General features: G+C 48.0%; 1 protein-coding gene across 2 annotated transcripts; it reads left to right on the forward strand.

The window, feature by feature from the left end:
* The first annotated feature begins 221 nt into the window (after positions 1-221).
* Positions 222-11,453, forward strand: LOC128756400 (transmembrane protein 151B). Of its 2 annotated transcripts, none has more exons than XM_053860890.1 (6): positions 222-656; positions 5,121-5,459; positions 5,530-5,664; positions 6,954-7,093; positions 7,192-7,231; positions 7,391-11,453. In XM_053860890.1, the coding sequence occupies exons 1-6, from the start codon at positions 588-590 to the stop codon at positions 8,570-8,572; spliced, it is 1,905 nt and encodes a 634-aa protein (XP_053716865.1). In that variant the 5' UTR covers positions 222-587; the 3' UTR covers positions 8,573-11,453. The 2 variants fall into 2 exon arrangements, with proteins under 2 accessions (XP_053716865.1, XP_053716866.1); XM_053860891.1 differs by lacking the exon at positions 222-656 and adding an exon at positions 683-5,045.
* The last annotated feature ends 11,359 nt before the right edge of the window (positions 11,454-22,812 follow it).

The raw sequence follows: 22,812 nt of genomic DNA on the forward strand, positions 1-22,812 counted from the left end.
ATAACGGTGGTATAACAGACGATTTAGTAGAAACTGCCATGGTAATGTTTCCAGCAGCACTTGGGAGGCAGACCCTGCTGTTTTGTTCACTCATGGAATATAACATTTGGAGCCCTGGTAAACAAGTGAATACTGAAAGACGTGCACGGAGGCAATTTGTATCCAATGTTTTGGACGCTGTCGAGAGCGCGCGGGGACGCGTGAGCGCGCGCCGGGGAAGAAGAAGGCTGGTAGTGTTCGACTGTGACGTCGCAGGTCGCCATCACTCCGTGTTCACGTGCGCCGGCGTGCCCGCGCATCCACGTGCCCGTGCTTAACACCACCGTCGCGGTGGCGCGTGAGCGGGTCGTGACGCGGTGACCGGAGTGTTGATAGAGGAGACTGGAGCGGCGGCCAGCAGCAGGACGCGTCCGGATAATGAGGCACTTGCCGCAGCCTCCGCTCGTGTGAAACTGGACACCGACCGCTGCGGATGGGGTGACCGAGCCCGCCGCTTCTCCTCTGGGGAGCTCCTTTGGACGGCGTCGGGCCGGGAGCTGCTGCCTCAGTCCGGGTTGTGAGGAGGAAGAAGAGGGGAGAGAGGGAAGATGCCGACGGAGGAGGAGACGGCCGCCGCGGAGGAGCCCATCCTGGAGGACGGCTCGGGACGGGAGCAGGTAAGAAGGACGTTTTTGTCGTTGGACTGGAGCGGGTCCAGGTCTGACCGGGCTGGAACTCCGTTCTCCTCTAGTTGTCACGCAAGGACAGGTTCATTTTCATGCCATATCCCAATCCTCAGCGTCAGTGTGACCCGGACATGTTTGTTTGCAGGAGTAGAGGATGACGTCACATTCTGCCAAAAATAATCCTCAGCATGGCCCCGCTGAATTGGCACCCCACATGCGACCATACATCCGTGATTAGTGCCTCTCCTTTTGGCGGGTCAGACAGGATGCTCGGAGGTTTTTCACAAACTGCTGATCCTCTGGGGTTTAATCCACAGCCATCTCAAGGATTTACAGTTATGTTCCAGAAGTGAAAACATCCAGCGAGCGTCCCGGGTGTAAAGGCCAGATGGGTCTGGGACAGACAATTCTGAGATAGCAATAGCAAGATCACCAGTTTGCACCGGCTCCTGGTGAGGCGCTGATACCAGCAGCTCAGCCACATGGCTCCTTCCTGGTTGAACCAAGAGCTCTGACTGGTGGAGGTATGATGGTGTGAGTGCTCTTGGGCACTTTGACCCGTCAGTCATGGTCTGAATGCCCAGCTTATCTCTAAGTGATGATGCTGACCCTGTTTGACCACAGTCTAACTCTTCTACTGGCTTCTTCCTCCACATCCCGTCAGTACCCTGAAGACATCTCAGTCTGATGGACTCAGAGTTCACTGGGCCCCACACGCTGTCAGCAGTGCAGCCTTTGGCATGTGTTCAGCGCTGCTGCTAATGTGTGATGCCCCTTTGTCAGTGCGCCACAAGATAGCATCCCATTTGAATTGTATTTATTGTGAATCGCAGCAGCACGTTGAACTCTTTACCACTCCAGCCTCTTGTCTGGGATCAGCATGATTCATCTTTTACAAATATGCACTGTCCATTACCAGTGTGTGTCTGTGTGAGTGTGTAACTTGAGCAGGTTTTCGCAGGAAACCATTGAGATGCAGGAGATCAGGCGCCACTCAGGCCCCTCCTTTCCAACGCTCACAACTCATGCTTCCCAGACTGACATGTTAGGACATCGACGTGCAGTTTTGCCTGACACAGATGTGCCTTATATGTGCTCTGTCCTCATGATGTTGTTTTGTTTGACGAGCAGCATGGATGTGACTTTCTTATTCTTCTTCAAGAGGCTGGAAAAACAAGGCACTCTGTCTGACTGTCTTGTAATACTCATGGTGAACTATGACTTCAACCACGCAGCAAGTTTCCAAGACTTGCAGTTGCATCAGCATAAGCGCATCATTTATTTTAGAGGAGAGAACATTTGTTCTACACATTATATTTCTATAGGAGCAATATTGTTATGCGGTACATTAAAAGCTGGTACAGATTATCTGGGCAGATTCACCCTTAACATTCCACAGACCTAAGGATTCTCTCATAGGGAAATAGTGTTATATAGGATGACACAGTGGAGTTTCATCCTTGAATGGGAAGGAGCAAAATCGAGATGGAAACAGCCGAATAATTGTTATGTGTGGACTCCTCTAGTTGCAAAGATAAACAAGGTCTATTCTGTTATTCTTCTGTCAATTGAGTGATGCACTACTGTCACCGAAGTAAAATAGCAGGAAAGTGTATCAGTGGCTTTGACGTCCCACATGCACAATTCTGAATTTTTTCAGCAGCCAGTTAGGGGCCACTTGTGGCCACAGTCCCATGGTTATGAACCATTGTTCTAGGTCACATGTAGCCAATGTAATAACTGATATCTCCCAGTGAAAGCCACTCCCACCTACTCATAATGCACACTACAATAGTTGGCACTATTTGAAAAGTTAACACACGTAATGTCAGAGTTGCACTTTTGATTCTGATACTTCGACAAATGTCAGTCACGGCCCCAAAAGTACACACACACGCAGCTTCTCCACCCAGGTCTCTGGTGTAATGTAATATATTATAAATATTGCTTGTTTCTGTTGTGTGCTCGATTGGTTGGTGGGAACCAAACCTGCACCTCCCCAGACCCTTTGAGGACCAGTGTGTCCACCCCTGATTTCCTGATTTTACTTGACTTAACTTTATGTTTTTAATTCTATGCAGTGATTTAGCCACTAACTCTCGGCACTATTTCAAAAAGACTCTTGCTGAACTGTGAATTTCTTAGATTCTCTGCAAGGACAAAACCATTTCAACACAGTCTGTCTCCTGTTTAAGTATTGAAGGCTATTTTGATACAGGGATCTGTGGTTAGTTTCAAAACACATACATGGCTCACCGCTGTTAGTTTCTTCAAGCACTAATATTCATCCATATACCCATCCTTCATCAAATTCCATTTTACCACCACCATTCTTCACATATGCCTGTCTGGAATGCCAAACTTTGTAGGCCATGATATCAACTTGCTTTGTTGGAGCACTTATGGCCGGATAATGTTACTTAGTGGGCCAGATGTGGCCCCCAAGCCTGAGTTTTACAGACCTGGACTCTTCTGTAAACGTGGGTGGCACCTTCCCTGAGTGGGTGGGGAGTGATGTATTCAGTCATGGTGGTGGAACTGTCAGGTTGTGACTACATGTCAGTGATGTCACACCTGCGTCACATGATTCCCAGGTGTAGAACAGCCCCAATATAACTTACAGATATGAAAACTCCATGTCAGATTCGCCTCCCCTGACCATCCAGCGAGGGTTTGATCACGGCTCGGCAGGCTTCAGCAGCACATTTCCAGTCCTCACTTCCTCACTTCCTCTGCCACCCACATGCCAGGCTGCTAATTATAGACGCTCCAGTCACCCCAGCAGCTGAATCAGTGCAAACACACTGAGATGCTCTTAGATACTCGCACACAAGCTTTCTGGCCAAACGTCGCTGGGAAGCTCTGTATCACCTGTTCTGATCGGCTGAGAGCAGTATTTTGTGGACCGGAGTGAGACTCAAACACACAGCCATGTGCTGCACTCTGTACCTGTCTGCTGGCTTGGTGCTGAAGTCATGATGGCCCAGATCTCCTTGTGGTTTGAGCTCATGTTAAAGGCTCTGCCTGGTCTCCAGTCATTTTTTGGCAGACAGGACTGTGCGGGACAAATGCAGGGATAAAGATAGTGATGGAGAAGGAGAGAAAGAGGAGAGAGGAAGTATTTTAGCATTTAGCTCTCTGGAGACATTCGGTCCTTGCTTCTCCTCACGTTCTCCTTACGTTCATGAAAACTTCATGAATGTTTTCTCTCTCTCTTTCCGTCCTTACAGCGAACCACTTAGAGACGAGAGGGAGGGAGGGAGCTGAAGGAGTGTCAGGAGAGGAGGAAGGGAAGGAAGGAGAGAGGAGGAGGGAGAAGAGGAAGATGAGAATGAGGATCAAAGCCAGACAGGATGAGCAAAGAATGTAGAGGGAAAAGAGAGGATGGAGACGATGAAAGGTGGAGTGTGGTGATGCTAGTGACATGGAGAAGAAGGGTGGACAGCGAATAGCAGGATGTAAATGAAGGAATGAAAGAAAGGAAGAGGTTAGGAGTGGACAGTGCCAATTAAGAATGAAGAAGGAAAGGTGTCGGGAAAGTATGAGGAAATGCTTGAGAGAACAGAGGAGGGAGCTGGAAATGGACAGATGAGCAAAATGATTAGAAAAAAAGGAGTGTGGGGAATGAAAGAGTTGGAGTGTATAAGGAAAAAGGGAAGATACGAAGGAAGCGTAAGGTGGAGACAGGAGAGGACGTCAGAGAAGGAGGACATTTTACAAAATGAGGACAAATGGTAGAGAACGATAAAGAGGACAGGACTGTCACTTAGCAAGTTAAGAAGAAAAAAGTCTTCTTGTGGTGGTGGAGACGATGGCCTGGTGCAGTAAAGATGTCCTTCTCACTGCATCACTTCGTGCCCTTCACTGTGTGTGTGTGTGTGTGTGCGTGTGTTTAGTCAATATCCAATGAGGAGTCAACGGTGTAGCCAGAGGTGATGGCAGACAGGTGAGGTAAAGGAGGAGAAGGGGGAGAGGGACATGGATGCACAACCACCATGGCCAGGTCTTTCTCTGGCTGCAGGGTGGACGCACCATGCTTTTTTCTCACCACTCATGTCTGGGTGTGTGATCAGATGTCCTCATAGAGAGTGCGCACTTACCGACAGTGTGCGTGTGTGATGGGCAGCACTTATTATGGTGTAATGCATTCCTCTGCTTCAGACCACAGCTTACACACTGCTGTGAAACCTGATGCTGTTACCAAACAGGAAGTCCATCATCAGGAAAAACAGGTCTGAAGCCAGCCAGCACTGACCTCCAAGACCCTGAAGTGTGACGAGTCACTGTCGCATACAAGGGACCTTATCAGGTCCCAAGATAGCAGCAGATGAAGACAGTCACTGAAGGACTGGAAGAAGCCCAGAAATGAACCCTGCTACAGTGTGTGGTCTCTCTGGGTCCCGGGGGAAGGTGAATGTCTCCACACCTGTTAACACCGTTGGTCTCCCTTCGCAGCAGCGACCAGTGCAGCAGTCTCTGGCTTCCTCCTTGTGCCGGGAGTCCCACTGGAAGTGCCTCCTACTGACCCTCCTCATGTACGGCTGCTTTGCCACGCTGGCCTGGTGTGCGCTCTGTCGCGTCCCCGTCCTGGGCTCCGCATCCCTGCACCTGGGCACTGACGATGACGCTGCAGCAGCCGCTTACTACCATGACATCCTTCACCTGGAGAGCCCCTGCTCCAGCGGCTACGTCTACATTCCGCTGGCCTTCCTGGCCATGTTGTACGTCGTCTACTTGGTGGAGTGCTGGCACTGCTTCTCAAAGACCGCCATGCTGGCGAATGCTGAGTTCCAGGTCAGTTTGCTCTGGATGTAAGCTGTGAGTGGAAGTGGCTAGCTGATGATACTAGCACTTTTCAAAACAGGAAGTGTATGAGCGCGTGCAGAAGCTCCAGCAGGCCACGCCCTGTATCTGGTGGAAGGCCATCAGCTACCACTATGTGAGGAGGACCAGACAGGTGACCAGGTATCGCAACGGAGACGCTTACACAACCACACAGGTACAATTGTTTATTGATATATTATTCATTGATTTATATTGTTAATGAGTCTCTGTCATATTGTTGTTCACCAGTTGATTTGCCTGGTTCAGCGTTCATACAGGGGGATTAGTGACTGAATGTATTTCAAGTGTAATGCATTTTTTTGTATAAGCGGTGCATTTTGGGACTGTTCTGAATGTGTCGTGTGAACCTCAGCCAACTTCATTTATACAGCACTCTTCATAAGAGCAAAATGGAACAAGGAAAGTAAGAAAAGACAGGGCAATGCCTCCTGCTTCCTGCCCCCCAAAACCTCAACAGGGAGAGCCGTCAGCATAAATAGACTAGTAAACAGGATAGTAAAACAAGGGCTCCATGCTGAGAAACCATGAAGAGTGAGAATGAACTGACAAAGAGAGGACAGTCAGGAGGGGGGTGAATAAAGTTCCATAGGACAACGGCACACACTGGGATGGTCCACCAACACAATCAATTTAAGACCTTGTTAAGTAGTTATTTAAATATTTTTGTGGACTTTTGAATATGTATAAAATGTCTTCAACTCTGTAAGATCAGGATAATGAATAAACAAAACCTACAGAATTCAACATGCATTGAAATGATTACCTATTACCTATTACACACAACTGCCGCCTGTGGCTGCACTTGCCCGGGTCTGTCCAAAACAGGGGGGAATGAAGAAAGATACCTTAGCTCATCCAACAGCAAAAATGCAAAAAGATGCGGTTGAGTTAAAATCAGACTAAAATGTCTTCTTTTTGCTTTGGATGAAAGATTAACATTCTCATTCTTAAGTGTCAGCAGTGGCTAATGTGCCAACAATGAGCCGAGAAAGGCTTGTTTGGAAGTGAAGGTAGTGTCACCAGGTGCCAGCTAACCTGCAGCAGTGGCTGCAGAGCTGACAAATGACTCAATAAAGATAGAAAGAAATGGAGTCAGTTAAAACTGAAGACAGGCTTCTGCTGACAATACCATTCATTAACCCCATTTTTCAGCAGACTATCGTGTTGTCATTAATGTGGCTTGGCCGTCACATGACTCGTGTCTGTGTAGCATGTTCACACTTACAGTTGGTGCCAAGTTCTGTTGGCGAGTACTGCACACAATTTAGCTGTCAATCAAGGGACTGAACTAAGAATAGCACCACCTTTGTCAGCTGATGCTCTTAGAAGACTGATGTGTTTCAGATACAGTTCTTGTTAGTTAATGTACCGTTTGTCTGCTGCAGCACTTGATAAAGTTGACATGAAGAACCTTCTGTCTCCTCGTGACTGTCGCTGCCTCAGGTTTACCACGAACGGGTCAACACTCATGCCTCCAGCTCAGAGTTTGACTACGCCCGCTACGGAGTCAAAGACGTGTCTAAGGAGCTGCTGGACCTGCAGCTGCATCCTGCTGTCCGGCTGAGATTCACCAAATGTTTCAGGTCTCAAACTCTCCTTTCTCTTCAAACCATTGTGAGATGATGGCTTCCCGACTGTAAGTCAAGTGCGGTGCTCTCACGATGTCTGCTTTCCTCCTCAGCTTCTCCAGTGCTCGAGCAGAAGCAGCCTACCTCACCCAGGTAGGCCACCCGGGTTTACTTGTCACTCCTTGCTGTGGCTTAAATGTAAACGTGTTTTTTGCCTCTCTCCTGACAGATGAGACAAAAAACATTTAAAGATTAGAAACCCAATATTTGAACTGTCTTCCTTCATGGTATATTTTGCGCTTATTCCACCAGAGGGCGCGCTTCTTTGGTGAGAACGAAGGTTTGGACGACTACATGGAGGCCAGAGAGGGAATGCACCTGAAGAATGTGGACTTCCGTGAGCACATCCTGGCGTTCCCAGATCCAACCCACCAGCCCTGGTTTTCCCGTCACAAAGTGTTCTGGCTGGCGTCGGTCCTGCTGCTGTCCTGGCCGCTCCGTGTGGTGTCCGAGTACCGTACCGCCTACGTGCACTACCACGTGGAGAAGCTGTTCGGCGAAGACGAAGATTCCAGCAACGGCAACGGCCCAGCAGGAGGCGGGCGAGGGGAGGGTACCGAGGGTGGCACTGAGAACGGCGTCCACTCGGGTGGTGTGGTGATCGGACTGAACGGCTCCAGTTACCGGGCCATTTCCCGGGTCAACACGGTGGACATGACGGAGCTGGAGTGGCACATTCGCTGCAACCAGCAGATGGTGCCCAGTTATTCAGAGGCTCTTCTCATGGACTTGGACAATGGTGGGGGGACCAACAACGCGGCTGTCACGCCTGTCTCCGGGCCACCAGGCGGCCTGAACCCAGAGCTGGCCCGACCTCCACTGGCCCTGCCTGTGGTTCTCAACTCTGCCTACCTGCTGCAGAGCTGCCCGCGCTGCAGACGGACCACCTCCAGCTCCAGTCTGCCGTCCAGACTCAGAGCGCCGATGGGGACCACCGCACTCCTGAACGCCACCGTGGCTGGGATCAGAGCTGCCGGGCAAGGTGGCGGAACCATTGGTGGGAGGCTGGTGCTGAGCAGGAGCGGCTTCTCACTAGGGAGACTTGGAGGCGTGAGACAGAACAGTCTGTTTCACTCACGCAGCATGGGAGGGGGCCTGGCAGGGAGCAGGGAAGAAGGAACAGGAAGTGGAGCAGAGAGAGGAAGTGGTGGAGGATTTCTGGGATTAGGAAGTCGACAGGATAATGAGGAGACAAGAGGAGTGCTGGAGGGAGAAGGTGATGATGATGAGGAGGAGGAGGAGGAGGAGCAGCTGGAGGAGGTCAGGAGGAGAGAGGCCAGAGACAGAGGGGGAGAGACAGAGCAAGACGGAGAAGCGGCTGGAGAAGCAAGAGAGGGAGAGCGGGATCGGCCTCCATCTTACCAGGATGCTTTCTTCTTCCCGGTGCTCATCATCCACGGAGACGAGAGCTGCCATGCTGGTGACGCCGTGTGACTGAGAGGATGGAGGACGGCAGAGGGATTCAAATGAAACGCCGGCATGAATAGGAGTTGTCCAGAGAGAAGCCTGGCCAGGATCACTCCTGGCCAGCCGAAGGGCGTCATTCACCAAAACCTGGAAGGCTTGAGATGCATCTATGCAGGACGGGACACGTTGGTCAGCAGAGCAGGCCGCTGACCAGGAGGTCTGACGCTGTCCAAGGGCTCCTGAGCGGAACACTGACAGAGACAGAAATCTATAAAGCGTAGCAAGACATAAAAACTCCATTAGGTTAACACTGACAGATCAAGAGGAGCGACCAGCAGGTGGAGCCGCAGGTGATCAGTGTCAGTGACATGGTCCAGTCTGACTCATGTCAGATGCTGTCTCAATCCAGTGGTCATTTCTATTAAAATTCGAGGTTTGTTCTAACAACAAGTTCAAGTCAGTGCCGCGTCACATGTGGCGTTGTGGTTTAAATCGTGATATGACTGTAAAGGCCCACACACTGGTCCATCCTCTTCCACTGTCGGCAGTTAACAAACCGACACATGCATGTGACATAATAACAGCTAGTTCCTGAAGCTGCTGAGTATCTGTAGCATCAACACGTATTTTAGAGTCATGAAGACAAGTTGTTGACTCTGCGGAGGACAAGGCCACTCTGACAAAAGCACATTTGCCTTGGATCACGTACCGCAACCCAGAGGTCGCTGTAGCGCCCTCTAGTGGAGGAATGGAGCAGACACGGTGGAGAAGAAGCACATGAAAACTGGACAGTGGAAACACGTGAACTAGGAACTGAAACTGGACGCTTGTTTGCACACACACACACACACACACGAAAACCCAGTATGTAGACATTATCAGCTTAAACCACTTTGCAGGCATGGATAGAAAAAGAAAACAGAAATGCACACACTCTCAGTGTGAACACGTCTGCACACAACCTCATTTAACCTCACACAGCCACGTGAACACACTCACTGCTTCCACTCTGGACTAGTGAGTGAAGACACCGAGGCGAAATAAACCATGAATGTTTCTTGTTAAACACAGAAGACCGACGTAACTCCACGATTATGTCTACAGCCATTGTCGTCCGCCTTCAGGCTACAGTTGTCTTCACCCAGTCAAGCAAGGTGTCTTTCTTTTTCAACATTTTTACAACAGCTTCCAGAAATGATCTTGATTGTAGAGACATTTCTACTTTTGCACACTATTTTTTGTCTGAAGGTTTTGCAAGGAAACCTGAGTTGATGCTTTATTTGAAATCATTCTGTTTTTATACATTTTTATTTTTCATTGCTCTGTAATGTGTTGCTTGAGGTGAAAACACATCCACGATGTCTCACTCTCTCTCACACACACACACGCACATGTGCACGCTCACGTGCTCTCAGCTGATTTTAACCACCAGTTTGCTTCACTCACTCACTCACTGAAGCATGAAAGTGTCCTGAAGTTGCCTTCACAGCCACCACTGCTGCTGCTGCTCAACCTTCTCAGGATTTATGTTGATCTCACACGTACAGTAAAGACACGCCTGCATACGTTCAGTTGTCATGTGAGCTGCACAAACACCTTCACACCTGCCCAACACACAAGTGTGTATCCTCATATAAACACTATACAGTCGTGACACACATATAGAAACAGTCGCACTCAGTTTTTTAGGAATAAAAATAAAGACCGATCTATTTTTTCCTGTCTTATTAATCCAGCTACTACTGAGGAACCCAGAGATCCTCATGCCATAGTAGAGCTAGAACCACTTCTGCTCATATCTGTTTCTTCCAGTGACCAGAACCCACATAAACAATCCAGAGTCTCTGTTGTAGCTCGAATAGGTCCCAGATAGCACAGGGCTGGTAAAACCACAGCTTTACAGAGGGCTTTCTAGTATCTGTACAGTGACCAGGCTCAACATAGAGATCAGCAGTTCCGACTCTCCCCCACTAGATGGCAACATATCAACCTTTTCTGAGCAGTTTAACGTCTAACCACAGAGGGTTCACTCGAGGTCACTGATGGACGTGTAATCCAGCAGTTACAGTGCACTGCGGGTCTAGTGTTATGAGCTGGTCATGTCAGGATCCTGACTTCGTTATCATCCACTCTTATCCTCAACTTCACTTAGATTAGCCCAGGGGTCCTCACTGGGTGCTGCAGGTTTTTGTTTTGACCAGTCACAGGTGTGTGAAGACTGCAATGAGTTGACAGTTAATCTCACCTGGTTGGTTAATGTGTGAGCCCCATTGGTCAGAAGAAAAACCCGCCCCTGGATTTGTTCATTGTTTGCTAGATTAAACGACTAACGTCGACTACTAACTGTGCTGTGCCAGGCTCTAATGCACTGTTGTAGAGTCTAGTGCGTCACCAGGCCCCCTGCCTCCCTCCCCCCAATCACACACACACTTCTGAATCCATCAGTCACTGAGATGCTCCACTGTATGTAGACTGGTTCACTGTTACGCGCCCACAACCAACCTGTACTGACTCGTATAACCTTCACACACACTCACATGCCCAGCAATCGCTTCATCCAAATCGAAACGATAAACTAAAGCAACTCTGAGTACTTGACTGTTGTTCCATCAGGGGGGCAGCAGAGCGAGCGTCATCACAGTCTAGTATGAAACCAGGTAGTTCGCCTGAAGGGGGCGCTTCGGCCCTACTGAGGGCGCGTGTACTTCGCAACTGTCACTCTGAATGTGTTGCTGAGCAATAATCTGTGCTTTCTGTCCGACTCCGTCGCAGCTGTTGTGAACGGACAGTGTGAAGTTTCACCTCATGTCCTCACTGTGTCGGTGGTTCTCCTGTGTGGGTCCAAGTTGTGCTGTAAACTGGCTCACAAGAATATATGAACACATTAAATGTTTTTAGGTGGAACAAGTCCAAGGTTTCCTTCTGTGCGTGATCATTCGACTTGTGTCTTCAATCGTCGGATTACTCTTCCAGGAGGGAATGATCAAATTCATCAGCTTTGGAATCCAGAAGGTCAGCGTGGGCGTGTGGTCCAGTCCCACATGTATCCTGCTGCTGCTGTCAGAAATATATAATAATAACCACGCAGCGGTCAGTAGCTCTCCTTTGTGCTTCACAAACAAACCTGCCGCATGGTCACCACGAGTGTCTGTGATCTCTCTCAACAACAAACAAGCTCAAATGGAACTGAAATGTTTCAGCTGTCATAAAGTGTTCTGGCAGTGAGTGGAGGATGGAGAGTGAGTGATCGGTGGAGCTTCTTCGGTCATGAGGATCTGTCTATCTATCTATCTGTCTGTCTGTCTGTCTCACCATCCAGAGGTCATGACCTCTTCCTGTTGATCACAGGTGAGAACTGTTTCTTACAGCTCAGTTCACTCTTCCTCGACCACCTGATATGGTGGACGTCCCTGTTGACTCCATGTGAGCAGAAAGAGTACAATCACATTTGATCTCAGAGTCTATGGTGTAGCTATTGTCAATGAGATAACTTTTGTTGAGAACAGAAATCACAGCTGACCATGAGACGCGTCAGACTTTTATTTATTTATGTATTTATTTTTTAATAGCGTGCTGACATTACTCTTGATATGAGGGGAGCGCAATAAATTAATTTTAATCCAAGTTTTTTGGTTGTGGATTGTAGTTACCGCGTTTTTATTTTTAGCCTTGCAATGTTTCCAGAGGCCACACGGAGGCGCTGTCATTCCATGTCTGAAAGGCGACTGCCGCCTCAGACTTCCGAGGACGCCGCGAAACACGTTTTGCTTGATCAAAATTCAGACAAATATTTGCCGGTGCGAAAGGAGAGCGATGGAAATCTCCGCGAAACACAGTTTAAAGTGGCGATCTATTCTCGTCAGACGTTCAGCTGCAGATGGCGCATGTTAATTCTGCGATATGTAGTGAAGAGGCCGGGTGAGGAAGAGGAGGATGAAGAAGAGAGAAGTGTCTGTGAGGAAGGGAGGGAAGGGGGGAGAGGGAAGTGGACTGCAGGGGCACGAGATGGCGTTACTCCTCTCTCTCAGTGTTGGCTCAATCCCTCCATCCCTCTCTCCTGCAGACCCCCCCCCCATCTCTCCTCTGTCTAAAAATAGGTTTAATGTGTCTTGTGTTCCCCACATCCCTGCACCTTCTCCCTCTTCTGCTCTCTCTCTCACATTCTCTTCCCATCGTGACTTTATCGCCACATCCTTGCTGTCTCTCCTGAATTCCTTCTTTCCTGTTGGTCCCCTTCTCCTCTCCCGACCCACCTCTCCTGCCTCCTCCACTTGGCAGCTGTCCTCTGTATGGCTGCAACAGTTTCCTCACTCAAGTCCTCCACCACTCCTCATCCGTCCCATCTTCAACCTTTTCGCCACCTAACTTCTTCCTTACTCCTTTCTTGTTGTCTCCATCACTCCTGCTTTAGACTTCCGTCACCATTCACTTATTGACTGCTTCATTGACCTCCACCAGACTCTTCCTTTATTTCTTCATGACTTCTCTCTTCCCCTCTTCACGCTACCTCCCTCATCCGACTCCTTCCTTCCTTCAGTGCTTTTCTTTCTCATACCTCTCCTCTCTTGACACACTTTCCTTGTTCATTCCCACCCTCCTCCATCACCTGGTCTTTTGTCATCTTCCATTCCTTGATCCACCTGGCAGTCAGGTCATCAGGTCATCCTTCCACGTCAAGTTAAAATGAAGGGTCATGATTCAACAGAGTAACTAATAAAATGCACTATAGGCACCTTAATGTAATAAAATACTAAATTATAACACATTTCTGAGGCAGCATAATCCACAACTGTAGCTACTTTTTCCACCAAAGGAGTGCTGGGTCCTTTGCACCCCTTTGCTCAACACAAGAGTTTTTAGAGAGCAGTTACTCACTCACTCTTACTTCCCTGTTTCTCCCATTATTCAATTTTCAATCTGTCCTAAACTCTTGGCCACACTCCATGTGTTTTCTCTTTCTCGTCCACCTACTCCTGATGTCTTCCAGCCTCTGTCCAACAACCATTCCTCACCCGACTACCCTGTTTCCTCCATCACCACTCTACATCTTCACCACATCCGTTCTCATGATTTCTTCATCCACTTCTTTCTTGTTGCCTCCATCTCCGCTTCTATTGCTCTCACGTGCCTCTCTTTTCCTCATTTCTTCTCCCTGATCCATCCTCATCTCTTGATTCTCATCTTCCTCACTCTCTCTGCAAACGACTCCTTGAGTCACTGTACTCCTTATTCCTTCCTCATCTTTATCCAACCCTCTCGCACTCTTCTTTCATCATCATCTTTCCCTGTTGAGCTAAAGGGGAAGGAACTCTTCCGGCAGCAGATTCTCGCCGTGAGTCTGAGTCCCTGAGAGCGTCTGTGGAGAGTCTGAGCTTCAGATGATAGAGTCTGGACGGCACCAGGGTCCCGCTGACGTTCCCTCCTGAGCTTTTAGATTGGGTGAATTTAATCATCTTGCTAAAACGCTGACTCATGCTGAACGACCACAGTTTTGGAGGCGTTCCAGGAGAAAACAGCGGTGCAGAACCAGGGCCACGCTGTGTCCTCGCCGACCCCGGATCACAGCGGTCAGTGGCTCTCTGCTGTATCTTTGGCTTCACAACTCAACAACTAATAAGTGGTTGTGATGAGTACGGGGTTTTTGAGTTTCAGCTCATTAGACTCTCTCTGGTGTCAACAGATTTGGAATAATGATGACAGTCCCCCGCCTCCTTCATCCTATTGATTTGGGCCGCAGTCCATCTGCTGGAAAGGTCACAGACATTCCCTTGTTTTAAACCCGAGTAATGTTAAACATGTTTTCACATATTTTCAGTTCTCTCTCTCTCTCTCTCTCACACACACACACGTTTGTACTGCTATCCCTGTGGGGACACTGTGAGGTTTCTCATTGCCATAATGCTTCCCCAGCCTCTCACCCGACACCCACGGTTAACTTTAACCGGGACTCTGAACAATACTTGAACCCAGTTATTTTGAAGATTTAGGCTGTGTCCCATTTTTCATTTCTCGTTTTTGAACCTAGCACTGGGTTTTGCGCGTTCACGTTCGCTACACTGGCAGTGTGTCCCAGTACTCCTGAGACAGAGGACCCTTCACCGATCCCTTGAAACCGAGGGAGCTCTGGAGCTGACTTGAAACCAAGTGGGAATATGAAGTGTGGATAGATTTCCAAGTACTTTATTGAAAAACAATGTTGGACAGGACAAACGGGACATTTTCGTAACCCTTAACTTCACCATCCTAAACACATGGCTACCCTGGGCCAGCACTCTGAACCGAACTTACTGCATATTATAATAAACTACTTTCACTTTTGACTCTCTAATCCATATGACAAATTGTCCTCACAAAGCAAACTGTCCTCACAAGAAGGCGGCTTGTCAAGCAAGGCAAAACATGCCCACGCACACACACAGGAATGTGAGTCACACAGCAACAAGCTGTAAGTTTCACCGCAGCTTTTTGTTTCATTTAGAGAACCTGGATGTTTTGGATGAATGAAAGTGCTGCAGTTTTCAAAAAATGTCTCCTTTCTGTCTCTGCCTAGCTGCAAATTCACAAAACTGAAGCTGTTGACGAAACAATTTTATCTCTAATCTGGAACAGGACTCTTTCAACCGTCTCCACAGTCAACATGCCTCTAGCCGAGGCTGACACCAGGGAGTCCACCAACCTGAGGAGGCTTCACAGGAGAGAAGCTGGAGGCGCCAGGGTTTTTTTTCAATGAAATATTCCACTTTCATATCACTATTCAAAAGGGCGTAGCTTGAAAACAGCAAGAGATGAAGGCCTACTGTGAAAGAGAAGAATTTTCTGTGACCCAAAGTCTGGTATGGAAGTGCATTCAATTATCTTTAACTTGTATATTATGACGTCACCAGGAGGCATCCATTGGAATTAAAAGTGTTCCAGACGGGAATGCTCTCACTCCTCCATCTCTCAAGCAGCAGTGAGGAGGAGGATGAACAAAACTACAGCCTCCCTCGTCTCCTTGACCGAGGGGAGGAGTTCAATCTCGATTTACCCCAAACTGTGATAGAAACACGCCCATAAATGTCAGATTGAAGTTACAAGTGGCCGCCATTTGCTTGTGTGAGTAGTAACTTCATCAGGTTTCATATTTGCAGCTTGGCTTGTTTAAATGCCGCGATGGCGCCCGTCGCAATTTTGCGACAACAAAGCTTAAAGGCTTAAGTGAAGCCTCAGCTCCTCTCTCGGCAGATGGCCGCGCTCCTCACCTTCTCTTTGCGGGTGCTGAGAAAACACAGCAGGAAAACAAACCTATTGACAACAGTGTCAGACAGTATTTTGAAGACCTTCAGTGGAGTTTTCTTTCTGGTTTATTTTGCTCGATTCCTGCCTGGGACTGTGTGAGGACAGATGTGTTCTTCTTTCGCTCTGAATGACATCACGCCTGCAGCAGCCATGTTCGGATTTTAGCAGTGACCCACTTGCTGAGGCGGAGAGAGGCAATAGGATCTCTAAGACGTTCCAAAATATCATCAGCCATTTGAGCAATCGACATTACTCATCACTATTCCAGACGAGAGGAGGCAGCTCGAGCTTTAGGAGTCAATTAGCAACATGTAGCTATGGAGCTATGTGAGAGGTCAGACACGTCAGAATTCCAGCGTCAAGTGTTCCTCCTTGCTCCCTGTCTGCCATGGCTCTGAGCATGTGTAGTAACCAGACAGTTGTTTGGTTCACAGTCCCAGTCTCTGGCGCTCCACGCTGCAGCAGCAAATCTGAGATGGCTGAGGAGGCTTTGGGGTGTCTGTGGCTTGAGTCACAGCAACAACAATGGTGAAGTTGGAGCAGATAAAAGTTGAATGAGAAACTGCATGTTTGTACATCCTCCACATGTGAGGAAACTGTATGTAAAAAGTTCATATTTTTGCGTAATTTCACCTGAAAAATACTAGAAAAGCAAACCTCCACCAAGCCACTTCAGTCCACCCTCCACTTCATCTCCCAATGACAAAGTGTCCTTCACAGATAAAACATCCTGGATCCTAATGCTGAAAATGGTCCTACATATCTCCCAGCATTAAAGAATACGATCAGACAGTGGTGTGGATCACCGGCATCAAAGTCACTTTGAACGCAGACAGACAAACACAGTCAAAAACACAAGCTCCACGGCGGAAGTGAAGAGTAACTATTCCACACAGCCATTCCCTTGTGGGCAAATGTACTTGCTATTGTCAGAAAATAGTTGAACTCTGACACGCTGCGTGTGAGACTGTGATCGCCACATCAGATGTCATATTAAATTTTACCTAAAAACAAACAAACCACAACCTGAAAAGGAGACAAACGTGTTAGCGCTAGCCTTCTGTCTTTAACAGCCGTGCAGCTGCGCCAGAGGCAGGTTTTGAAGGGTTTTCAGCATGAGCGCGGAACACAGGGTTCCATCCGCCTCCGTCTCCAGTTCGGGTTCCGCCTGACAATGACATTAGACGGTAGAGACAGAAATGCCGGTTCTTCACTCATTGCAAATCTAAAAACCCCTTTTCCACTTCAACTATGGGATAATTCAGTATCTCAGGGGTCATGTGGCAGCCATGCTGGTCTGCGGTCAGATGTCGACCATGACACAGAGTGGTTGTATACACCCTGTCTGAGTTACACTTGGTGTGGATGGAACTCCACTTCACACAGAAATTAAGTAAAAGTGTCATTCTTGGCTCACACTTCGTCGGCAGGACGTGACATACGCAGCTTTCATCCTCACTGCAGTTGAACTCCGTTTCTTTCTGGGTCACTCTAACCTGCGACACGTGCTGGCGAGTAAACATGGCCGCTGGTGGACGCTCTGGGAGGCGGGGTGTCAGGATTTGGCGTCGCAGCTGTACAAACCCGCCTCCACTCATCCCTCGCCATCTCACCAGCTGCCAGACTCTGCCTCCAACATTCCTCTTCTGTTTGTGCAGCCGCTCGTCTCTATCTGGTTAAAGCGGCGGCGGTGGCTGCGGCGTCTTGCTCTCCCCTCAGGTACAGATGCAGCTCATTTAGCTAATTACTGTCATTTCCGCTCGGTTACTGCTAACAGAGCTGCTCTCACACGCTGCTTTCAGATATGATACCTACACAAGATCAGTGCCGCGCTTCGGGACCACTCATGCGCCGGCGCTCAAGTGGTCGATGAGGTCACTGACACGGTGCTGTCTTATTTTGAACGCCCTTCACAGGTTCAGTGCATTTATTCATCAAAGCGGTGCGAAGCCACGCTGAGTTTGGACAAAATGTCTGTGAGGACTTTTTGTATGTTCTTGCTAAACACTCCTGCCGTTTGATGTGGAAAGCCATCATCAATGTAGCACTTTTCCATATGAAAACACTGCGATGAAGAAGATTTACATGTGCTGGAACATGAAAGTGATGAAGTGCCTTTCATCAGCGGTGGATTAAGATTCTCCTGCTGCCTCCTTTCAAAGTCCTGTCTCAGGAGTTTCACTGCTAAAAGTTTAAGGAGACGTGGACACACCTCTGGTCTGACACGCTCTTTAACAGACGATCATTTATCATCTTTGTCTGTCAGTTTCATCATCAGCTCCGGAGGATTCAGCACATTTTTCTTCTTCGCCGTCGGAGATTTCAGGTGAAGCTCTGGAGAAGAACAACGCCATGAATTATTGACCCGACAGCCATATTTAACGCGCTGCTGCAAGAGAGTGTAACTGTGCTGAAATCAGCCTCATCGTGTCCAGGCACTGGACCCTGGTCACACACACCCAGACCCTTCCTCAGCGTGAGACTCTTCAGTCTCGTTCAGACCGTGCTGAGCAGAGGATCTCCGTCACCGACACAGGCGGAGGCAGCGCACAATTTTTTTTTTTAAAGAACTTTGTTTATTGATTTTCACATGAATCTATCAAAACACCTGAATGGTATCAGGGGATACGACACAGAGTAAAACAAATTCAGGAAGCAGGAAATGACCATCAAATAATAAATCACAGCTGTTCAAGTAAGTGCAAGGGCAAATAAAACACAACAAAGACAAGATAAACAAACAAAACCACCTGGTCCACAACCACCCAACCACCCACACGCACATCTCATATCTTACATCCAACACTGGACCCTCTTACAGTGTGTCTTGTCTGTTCCCATTGCAAGTTGTTTCAGCCATCTTGGATCAATTCAGTCTCTAGCTATTGATGGTTGATTCAAGTCTGATGCCAGTGAGAAACACAATTGAATGTATTTATCGTACAGAGGCTGGTTTCCGTCTGGATCCTATACTGAGTCTGTGCAGGTGGGACACCCAGAGAGCAAAGTCCCCGCCGGGCCCTTCTAGTGACCTCTGGAGGTCAAATCAATAGGTTCTGGCGGTGCAGCCTGAGAGAGAAGGTGAAAAAAGATGATGTCACGCGGCGCAGCAGGAGGCCTGAGCAGCAAACACTCTCACAAACGGAGTCACTCATGTGAGAAGTTGTCCTTGCCACATAATCTCACGCAGAAAGACGATCAACCAGCCATTCTTACCTGTGTCTGGTTGTCAAGAGCTGTGATTTCATCTGGAGCGTTGTGCGCTCTCTCTGACTCAGTCTCACACCTTCAACTGAAAAAAAGACAATTAGTCTCTGAACTATTCTTTAAAACGACAACTACCAAAACTGACAGCCACGGATGACTCGGCCTCCACTTCCACAAATCATAATCCAGTGTTGCTCTTGGCTCTGTTTACACAGCAAGAAAAGTCCCACTTGGAGAAGATCCATCCTGGTCGCCTGATGATGTCTCTATAGCAAGGTCAAATTTCACAGTTTTCATAGGCTGGTTAAAAGACAAAAAAATCTGCTAATTTAAGTGTATCGATTTAGCACTCTCTGTGCAGTTTATCAAGGGATAGGTGCAGCGCTGTGGTCGACACACGTTGATTTACCTTGTATTCATTTATATTCCTAACATCTCCAACAAGCAAAACTCTCAGAAGTTGGCGATGGCATCAAACACTCCTGCTTCAGCCGCTTTGGCTTCTAGTCTTTACGTGATGACAACCATGATACCGTTACCAGAAATGTCATTTTTTCCCCTGTTAGAAAAACTTGACTTAATACCTGTTACTGCGTAAACAGGGCCTGAAGGTGCTATGCCTCATGACAGGTCAGTGAGTCTCACTAGGTTTTGAAAGTCTCGGGACAAAAATGAATGAATGAAGAGTTGTTGAATGTCCTCAAACGCCTCACGGCTGACTGTGGACAGATGAGGGTAGCGCTGCACAGCCACCAGGACAAGTGACCTGCTGGAGGAAGTGTGAGGAGTCACAGCAAGGGTGAGCCACACCTGCAAGTCATCCGCTGCTAGCGAGCTTCCTCATGACAGCTGATGGATATTGTCATATTTCAGAAACGTTCCGAGTCAGCAGCTCGACATGAAAGTGGAGGAGTCACTCGGGCCCGGTGATGCAGCTACAGTCTAACTCTCTCAGAGGTCTCTGCTTCAGCAGCAGACCTGAATGTTCCTTTTCTCAGTATTGCAAACACATCCCAGCCATAAAAGCCTCCCCCTCCTCCCCAGTCTGGCAGCAGACTGACAGCTCTGCACCACACCACAGCCTTCACACTCCAAATTGTCTCTGGCTTTTAAAAAAGGCTTCAAGGTCACATTAGAAATGTTTCTTGTTTGGGGGGAGTGTTGTCCCCTCCGCGGGGTCTGTCTCCCTTGTTCCGCACGTTTGTTCATCCAGCTGTCTTTTTGGCTCTAACCTCATCGTCTCACTCTCTCGGTGTGTGCGTCACCTTGCTGCTGTCTGATCCATCAGTCTGTCACGAGGACGCTGCTGCCTCCAAATATGTCCGTCTGTCTCAAAGTGTGTCTCCTCAGGCGCCGTCAGACCAATCACATCACCTCACACACGCACACACACACACACACATTTTGATGCATAAAGGAGAAGCTTGCAGCATCTCTTTTTGCATCATGGCCTTGTGTACGATTCACACACACACACACACCTGTCGAAGCTTGCGTAAAACAGCTCCATCTATTTGCCTAGCAACATTGTCTCATTACCCTGGCAACAGAAGACTGTCGCCTCTTATTATAAACACACACACACACAGCTGTGCGCTCACAGCACGGAGTCGGGGAGCGTGGCTGCTAACCTGGACGGAACCCTCGGACACATGACTCTGTCCCGGGAGCCCTGAACTAGAGTTCCGACCAAGGACTCGGGCTCTGACTGATTCTGTTTTGAGTGACAGCCACAGTTGAAGACGCGGCTGGTGCAGGAGAGCAGCATGACACAAACCCACGCGTCATTCTCACAGAAGTCACTCATGTCAGACACTCGCTCCCTCTCCCACCATCCACGGGTGAGGAAGGAGGAAACTGGAGTGTAAACAGGCAGAGTATCTCCAGAGTGTCGGGGACACTGTTGCACGCCTCACTCTTTATGTCGGTGTGAATGACTGAGCTCTCTTGGCTGTTGGCTGTTCCTGAATGCATCGTCTGCCAGTTATCTCTGTAATCATGTGGATGTTATTCATCATCTGCTGGCTCAGACGGAGCAACTTAACCAGCCGGCACATTGAGAAGGATGAATTGTAACACATGAACTTCACCTTGGTTTTTCACTCCGTTGCTTTGTTTGTCTGCACAACAGTAGACTAGCAAGTGCCTGTTTTTCTTGAGGCTTTTTCATGTAAACACTCTCTGACATGAAGCATTTGTGAACATCACCTAGCAAAAAAGCTGGAAGTTGTGAGTTAGTTTCAGCTAGAGCAACTGTCAGTTGAACTCCACGTCTCACTCGCTGCCGGAGGGAATTGGCCAGGAACCACAACAACCAAATTCGGAGTTGTCAGTCCTCCTCATGTGTGTGACGGGTGGAACAAGCTGCCTCTCTCTCTCTCTCTGTCTCTCACCAGACTGTCCCGTCTCCAACTCTCCAGGTTTCCGGAAGAAAAACAAACACTGTTATTTGGACATTGGTGTTTCGAAGAGGAACATTTGTTTGCTCCTCTCAATAAAAAAACAAGTGTTTGAAACAGACAAGGAAAACCTCTCCTGCTATTTGAATTATATTCAGTGAAAAACTCTGTCAAAGGATGAGTTCATGTCAGATGTTTTAATCTTGGACAAGTGAAATGTTTAAACTAATCACACTGAGACACGCTGGAGAGAAGCGTACTTAAAATTCGATATGATGAAAATGTGAAGTCAGCCGAAAGTGAGCAGCAGCTTATTGGAGTCGGATTTTTTTTCATGATGTCTTTTAATCACTTTTGCTCTCTCACTGCTGTGTTACAGTTCTAGAATCCTAGTAGCTCCCGGTCACAAGTGATGTTTCACTGGAGGCCAGCAGGAGTTGCTCATGGCCAACTGAACAAAAGTCAGAGTGGAAGCCGACTGGAGTGAAAAAATCCCAGTCAGGAACACAATTAAAACTAGATGAACGAAGTTAGATGAAAGAGTTGACACAAGGAACACATGAGTTTTGAAACGTAATTGATGATAAATGCTTAAAAAAAGAATAATTCGTTGACAAAATTGTTTGAAAGTGATATAACGTTCAGAAGAAAGAAACATCAGCATTGGAAAAATTCAACTGTTATGAAAAATCTGTTATATGAAGTGAAACAACTGACAAAGTTTGTATAAAAAGAGGACTGGAAGAAACAATCCAGCGGTGGAAAGGCAGTACTCGAACAACCAAACTCAACCTAGGTGGTTCCATGTTTGAGACGTGGAAATTGTACAAAATGATGACAAAATGAAAGGAACACAACCAGTAAAAGAGCCTATTTTAGCTGAGGTGATCACTTGTAGAGCTATGAAGGAAGACGATTCAACACTAAACATTCATTTTGGCGATCTGACGTTGCTGTTTCTTCCAGCAGCAGCTCTCCTTCCTCAGCGCACATTAGTTGCTTCACCGGCGGCGCTGCGCTCCAGTCCCTGTTGTGATGAGGCGAAGAACAAAAGATTCCTTTCCTCTGGGTCCTTACTTGGATGACGCTGAGATTCTTGGCTGTCTTTCGTCTCTGGCATCCGCAGATTTTGGGTCAGTACCAGAGCAAAATGAAGGGAAGATGAGTTTGACTCTCTGATGAGAGCGCTGAGAAAATGGAGGAGAAAACTCTTTGTTGAGTTAAACGGTCCCAGAAGAATCCGCCTGATAAACAAGCCTCCAGATCTGCAAGGATTCTGGAGATTCTCCCGCCGTTCCAGATGAGGATCTACGAGGGTGTAAAATCAATGCTGGTCAGGATTTACAGTCACGATCAAACAGTCCAGAGGAATTATGAGTTGGA

Source organism: Synchiropus splendidus, chromosome 3 (assembly GCF_027744825.2).
Source record: "Synchiropus splendidus isolate RoL2022-P1 chromosome 3, RoL_Sspl_1.0, whole genome shotgun sequence".
Classification (NCBI taxonomy): Eukaryota; Metazoa; Chordata; class Actinopteri; order Syngnathiformes; family Callionymidae; genus Synchiropus; species Synchiropus splendidus.